Raw genomic sequence first — 6,599 nt, 5'->3', positions numbered from 1 at the left:
CGATGGGTGGTCCTTGGGGAGAGCCCAGGTGTGGGGCCCTGCACGTCACACCCCACCCCGGGCCTGCACCCCCGCCTGTAAACGAGGACTAGCTCCCGTCCCGTGTGCCTCACAGGCTCTCTGCAGGGATGGCTGGGGGCAGACATAGCCCTGGCTGGACGGGGGTGCACAGCCATCATGCGTCCTTTGCTTCACCCAGGCCGCTCGAGGATGGCGGACGGGACTCAAAGGCCCTGGTGGAGCTGAATGGCGTTTCTCTGCTAGCCAAGGGGGCTCGGGACTGTGGCCTGCACGGCCAGACCCCCAAGGGGCCACCTCAGGACCTGCCTCCCCCTGCCACCTCCTCGTCCATGGCCAGCTTCCTGTACAGCACGGCCCTCCCCAACCACGCCGTGCGGGAGCTCAAGCAGGAGGCGCCTGCCTGCCCGCTTGGCCCCAGTGACCTGGGCCTCGGCCGGCCCGGGCCGGAGCCCAAGGCCCCCGCTGCCCAAGACTTCCCAGACTGCTGTGGTAAGCTGCTTCCGGGGCCCCTGAGTCTGGGAGTGGGAAAGAGGTCACTCCTGCAGGGGCAGCTTCCCAGGGGAGGTCGGGGTGCTCAGGGCTGCAGGAGGCGTCTCGGAGCCAGGGGCTGGGGTGGGGCAGCTGGCGTCCTAGCTTGGACTCCGTCAGACCCCAGCCTCCACCCAGTCATCTGTGACCTGGGACAAGAGATGCCCAAGAGGACCCCCGGGGGAGTCTCTGGAGGTGGGGAGTAAGCATACTAATCAGGTCCATGCATTTAATGAGCACCTACTGCGTACCCAGCATGGAATTAGGGATACCAGAAACATAAGGAAAAACTGGGCATGAGAAAGACCTGTATCCTTATTTTGGCCCCTCTACAAAGTGGCTGTGTGTCCCAGGGCAAATCTCTCTACCTCTCTGAGCCTGTTTCCTCCTCTGTAAAATGGAGATATGGAGAGTACCTGTCTAGCTGGGTTGTCATCATGATGAAATGACAGGGCACGTTAGCAGTGCACGTTCTCGGGCCCAGCCACCTGCAAACTGACAAGTGTGCCGAGTGGTTCCAGTGGGTGCTCAAGTCTGAGAACCACTGTACTACAGCCCTGAGTGCAATGCTCGGCACAGAGTAGGTGCTTATTATAAGTTACGAGAAGGAGAAAAAGGGAGCCCACCCTCCCCTCCACAGACGTGTGGGCTGAGCTGGAGGACAGGGCTTATATGCCTGAAACAAGTGTCCCCACCTGTAAAAGGTGACCTGGGATTGTGCCATCCAGAGAGCAGACTCCGCTACAGAATGTCTCAGGCCTCTGGTCAGCGAAGCTGCCTTGAGTTCCTGATCACGGGGCTCAGTTCTGGGTTCTTGCTGGTGGGGGAAATGTTACCCCAGAGCCCCGACCTGTGCACCCAGGCCAGATTTAGGGGAGCCCCTCTTAGGGCCCACCTTGAACCTGTACCTTTCTGCTCCCTTGTCCAGGACAGAAGCCCACTGGTCCTGGCGGTCCTCTCATTCAGAATGTCCATGCCTCTAAGCGGATCCTCTTCTCCATCGTCCACGACAAGTCAGGTAGGACAGTGCCCGTGGCAGCACCCTGTCCAGAGTGGGGATCCAGGACTGGGGTGCTGCTTCCCGACGTGCATGTGTGTCCCCTGAGTCTTTGTGAGAGGTAGGAGGACCAGCACTGCACAAGGGGCTTGTGCGTAAAACCAACATGTAATAGTTACACCGTGCTGCGTAACAAATTGCCCCAAAACTTAAAACACCAAGCATCAATGCCTTATGGTTTCCGTGGGTCAGGAATTCAGGAGCAGTGTAGCCAGCTGCCTGTGGTTTTGGTATCTCTCATGAGGCCGTTGATCAAGATGTCAGCTGGGGCTGTGATCATCTGAAGGCTCAGTTGGGGCTGGAGGATCCACCTCAAGCTCGCCCATGTGGCTGTTGGCAGGATTCATATTCCTTACTACGTGGGCCTCTACAGGGCTGCTTGAGTATCCTCACAATGTGGCAGCTGGCTTCCTGGAATTAGTGATCTGAGAGAGTAAGGAGGAAGCCACATGTCTTTTATGACCCAGCCTCAGAAATTACTTGTCCCTTCTGCCATGTTCTACCCATTAGAAGCCAGGGATTTGGGACTTTCCTGGGGGTCCAGTGGTTAGGACTCCATGCTTCCGCTGCAGGGGGCACGAACAGAGTCAGTCCCTGCTCAGGGAACTAAGATCCTGCAAGCTGCATGGCATGGCCATAAAAAATAATGAAGCCAAGAACTCGATCCAGTTCATACTCAAAACGGAGAGAGAGGAATTAAACTCCACCTTGTGAAAAAACAGGTGTCCAAGAAATATGTGGCCAGATGGATAGATGTTTTTTGTTTTAATTTCAGGCCTTTCAAGCAAGGGAGAGGCTTCTTAAGAATATATTTGTTTGTTTGTTCGGCTCTGCCAGTCCTTGTTGCAACGCTCAGGGTCTTTACTTGGGGCTCCTGAACTCTTAGCTGTAGCTTGTGGGATCTAGTTCCCCGACCAGGGATCAACCCCAGGCCCCCCCCCGCCCCACTTTGGGAGTCCAGAGTCTCAGCCCCTGGACCACCAGGGAAGTCCTGTGGACACATTTTTAAAGTACCAGGCAGTATAGGGGACAGGAAAATGTGGAATTCATTTATACCAAAAAAGGATGAAGTGAGACTTTGCAGCAACTTTGCCTTGTGGAGGTCTCAGCCTCACTTTGATGAGAGGTTCGTTAAGAAACCAGGTGCTAGCTGGGTAATCTCAGGCAAGTTACTCAGCCTCTCTGAGACTCAGTTTTCCCACGTACAAAATGGAAATAATGCTGCATTTGCTATCTATGTTTACAAATTGTTCTGAGGGATTCATTAGGATACTGTGTGCTAAATTGCTTCTGTCATGTCCAACTCTTTGCAACCCCATGGGCTGTAGCCTGCCAGGCTCCTCTGTCCATGGGATTCTCCAGGCAAGAATACTGGAGTGGGTTGCCATGCCCTCCTCCAGGGGATCTTCCCAATCCAGGAATTGAACCCGCATCTCCTACATCTCCTACACTGGCAGGCAGGTTCTTTACCACGAGGACCACCTGGGAAGCCCCAACCAGGACGTTACATATGGATAAAGTACTTAGCCCAGATAGCTACTTAATACATTAAAGATGTTCCTTTTATCATTTTAATGAACCAAATGATCTCTTTAGTGATTCACGCTAAATTGAGGGAGAGACTTTGGATCTGTGGGAGAGGCCAGCAGGGCTGAGGGTTTGAGGGGCCAAAGCTGAGTGAGAACCAGACATGAAGGTTAGGTTTTGAAAGTCGAGACTCAGGAGAGGCCCAGGATGGACTGGCTGCGCCTGCATGATACACACTGCCCATGGGGCGGACCGGGGGCTTCCCAGGTGGCTCCGTGGGTAAAGAATCCACCTGCAATGTGGGAGACACGAGTTCGATCCCTGGGTCGGGACGACCCCTGGAGGAGGAGGGCATGGCGACCCCCTCCAGTATTCTTGCCTGGAGAATCCCGTGGACGGAGGAGCCTGGGGGGCTGCAGTCCATGGGGTCGCACAGAGTCAGGCAGGACCGCAGAAAACTGAGCACACCCATGCGGTGGGTGGACAGAGGCCAGCGGCCTCCAGACCGCGGGGTCCCTGCTCAGACGGGCCTCACTTGTCCCTCCTGTGTTTTGATAGAGAAATGGGACGCCTTCATAAAGGAAACCGAGGACATCAACACTCTGCGGGAGTGCGTGCAGATCCTGTTTAACAGCAGATATGGTGAGTGGGCGGCGCGGGCCGCGGGGTGGCCCCGGCAGCGTGCTGAGCAGCTCATTATGTGGCAATCACTCGTGTTCCCCGACATGACAGCAGGAGCCATATGCTGGTTCCTGCGCACCGTCAACGCGAATGTCATCTCCTGTCTGGGGAGGGGGTGGTTGTGTCAATATTTCCCTTCCAGATTTCCCGGGTGGGGGCGGGGAGACTGATGGCAAAGCCCCAGACTGACTCACCTGTGGGAGGCGGGCCGGAAGCATGGTGGGGCGACTGCCCATCTAGGGGACCATCCAGAGAAATGTTTGTCGGCCTGGCGTGCCCGCAAGTTCCCCGTTGCACCGTGCCATATCCCGTCACCTCATTTCTGCCCCCTTCCTGGCGTGCCGCCTGCCCAGGGAGCCCTTTGCAGGTTTTTCGGACCAGACTCCTTACTTGTTCTTCAAAACTCAGTCTGGGCCCTCAAAACCCTGATGGTTTCCTCTCTGTTCCGTGTCGCATGCTTGATGCACCATGTCTGTATCTGTCCCCGTGAGGGGCCCGGGCAGCCCTGGCCCCTCGGTATCCCCGGCACCCAGGCCAGAGCTGGGCTCAGAGCACATGTCAGCTCGTAGTATTCCGGGCAACAGACACAGGTGGTAACCGGGGCTAGGGTGGGGGGTCTCCCACATGATGGTGCTTCAGCCAAGCGTGCAGGGCAGCCACTGGTTGGCTCGGAGGCAGGGGCCAGACCTGTAAACTCACGCTGAGTCCTGGGATCCCCAAGTCCCCTCCCCGACCTGGTCCCCTTTGTCCCATCAGCAGTCCTGTATCACCCTCACTGATGGGCTCAGCCTCCCTGGAGCTCTGCCTGTGAGCCCCACGCTGATCAGATGCAGTGTGGCCCTGGCCAGGGTGGGATGAGGTGACGCACGTACCCCCAGATCACTCGGCTCGCAGCTGTGGTGTCACTGAACTCACCGGCATCGTGCAGCCCCCCGGGGGGTGGTCCCTCTGCATGAGGAGACTGGGGGAGGGGGCACCACCCAGAGCCACAGGGACAGAGAGGAGGGTCCGGGGCCTGGGGAACTGCTGCACCTGTGGGGTCGGGGAGAGCACTGCCCTGGGAGTCCACAGCCACTTGCCAGGTGCCCTGGAGTTGCCCGGTCCTCCCTAACCTTGACCTCACCATAACCAGACCAGCCCCAAATCAAGACGGCTCCACTGCCCTCCCTCCCCTCCTTGCTGTTGTTCAGTCACTAAGTCGTGTCCGACTCTTTTTCGGCCCCACGGACTGTAGCCCTCCAGGCTCCTCTGTCCATGGGATTCTCCAGGCAAGAATACTGGAGTGGGTTGCCATTTCCTTCTCCAGGGGATCTTCCTGACCCAGGGATCAAACCCGAGTCTCCTTCTGGCAGGTGGATTCATGACCGCTGAGCCACCTGGCTGGCTCCTCTCCCCCGCTGCTTGGCTGAAAAAAAAAAACCCTCTTTCTCTGCTCACAACACTTCTGACAACGGAAATCAGTGTTTTCCATGCCACGCAACCCTGTGAATACCAGCTGGGGGCCCTATATCTTGTTTTAATTCTGACCCTAACTCCCCATAGTTACAGACGCAACCCCTCACCGCAGGTTAAGGGCTCAGTCCCCCAAGACCGCACCCCTACTTCAGACACCATTCACAAGTAATGGGTCCCCAGCGTACCCACACTTCTGTCCAACTTGTCTACCCATCTGCAGTTCCCACGACCCCCTCCAGGGATTTGGCAGTTTGCCAGAAGGATTCCCAGGTGGCTCAGCGGTGAGGCATCCACCTGCCAGTACAGGAGACGCAGGAGATACGGGTTTGATCCCTGGGTCGGGGAGATCCCCTGGAGGAGAAATGGGAGCACTCCAGTATTATCACAGAGAAGCCTGGTGGGCTATAGTCCATGTGATCTCAAAGAGTCGGACACAACTGAAGCGACTAAGTATACACACACACTCACACACACACACACACACGCACACATATACACGCACACCAGAGTTGAAGATCACATGTGTCCTTACTGTATCACATATCGCACTTGCTTCTTTTCTTTTTTAAAAAAATTTAGTTTTATTTATTTATTTTGTCTGTGCTGGGTCTTTGTTGCTGCACAGGCTTCTCTGTAGTTGCGAGGCTTGGGGGCTGCTCTCTAGATGTGGTGTGTGGGCTTCTCATTGTGGTGGCTTCTCTTGTTGCGGAGCACAGGCTCTAGGACACAGACCCAGTAGTGGGGCATGGGCTTAGTTGCCCCAAGGCGTGTGGGATCTTCCCACATCAAGGACTGAACCCATGTCTCCTGCATTGGCAGGTGGATTCTTCACCAGTGAACCATCAGGGAAGCCCTCTTTCTTCCCTTCATTTTTGTTCTCACTCACTGACCTGTTGGCTCACTTCTCAGTAATGCGTTTTGAGCCCCCGACCTTGTGTCGGGCACTCAGAGCAGTTCTGGTCTCAAGGTGCTTCAGCACATGCCTAAAGATGTGTCTGCGGTGGTACGCGGTGGTATACTGTAGTACGTGCTGGAGTGTAGTAGCATGCAGGGGTGGGGGGCCTTAGAAAGGGAGGATGACTCAGAGCCAGGCTTGGGGAGTCAGGGGTGGCTTCCTGGAGGAGGTGTTCTTTGATCCACCCTGGGGCTGGGGAGACTTGAGTCACGTGGGCTTGGTGGGCTGGTGGGTTGGGGTGGGGCTGAGCGAGGCCAGGTACTGCAGAGGGCTCTCAGCAACTGAATTTCCCCCCTTCCTCCCCAGGCAGGTGTGAGCTGGATGGGGGAACAGGGAGAGGATAGCTGGTGAAGGCTGGCTCCATCTGCAGGGGGG

General features: G+C 56.4%; 1 protein-coding gene across 1 annotated transcript in view; it reads left to right on the top strand.

Annotated features, from left to right (window-relative positions):
- Positions 1–6,599, top strand: part of GTF2IRD1 (GTF2I repeat domain containing 1) — an 80,738-nt gene that overhangs the window by 12,511 nt on the left and 61,628 nt on the right. The window contains 3 exon segments of the mRNA XM_010854280.1: positions 200–510; positions 1,478–1,567; positions 3,692–3,775. Coding sequence (XP_010852582.1) covers positions 200–510; positions 1,478–1,567; positions 3,692–3,775 — 485 coding nt within the window.

The sequence above is a fragment of the Bison bison genome, unplaced genomic scaffold (assembly GCF_000754665.1).
Source record: "Bison bison bison isolate TAMUID 2011002044 unplaced genomic scaffold, Bison_UMD1.0 scf7180017864340, whole genome shotgun sequence".
In the NCBI taxonomy this organism is placed as follows: Eukaryota; Metazoa; Chordata; class Mammalia; order Artiodactyla; family Bovidae; genus Bison; species Bison bison.
This window is presented reverse-complemented; position numbering and strand designations above follow the sequence as displayed.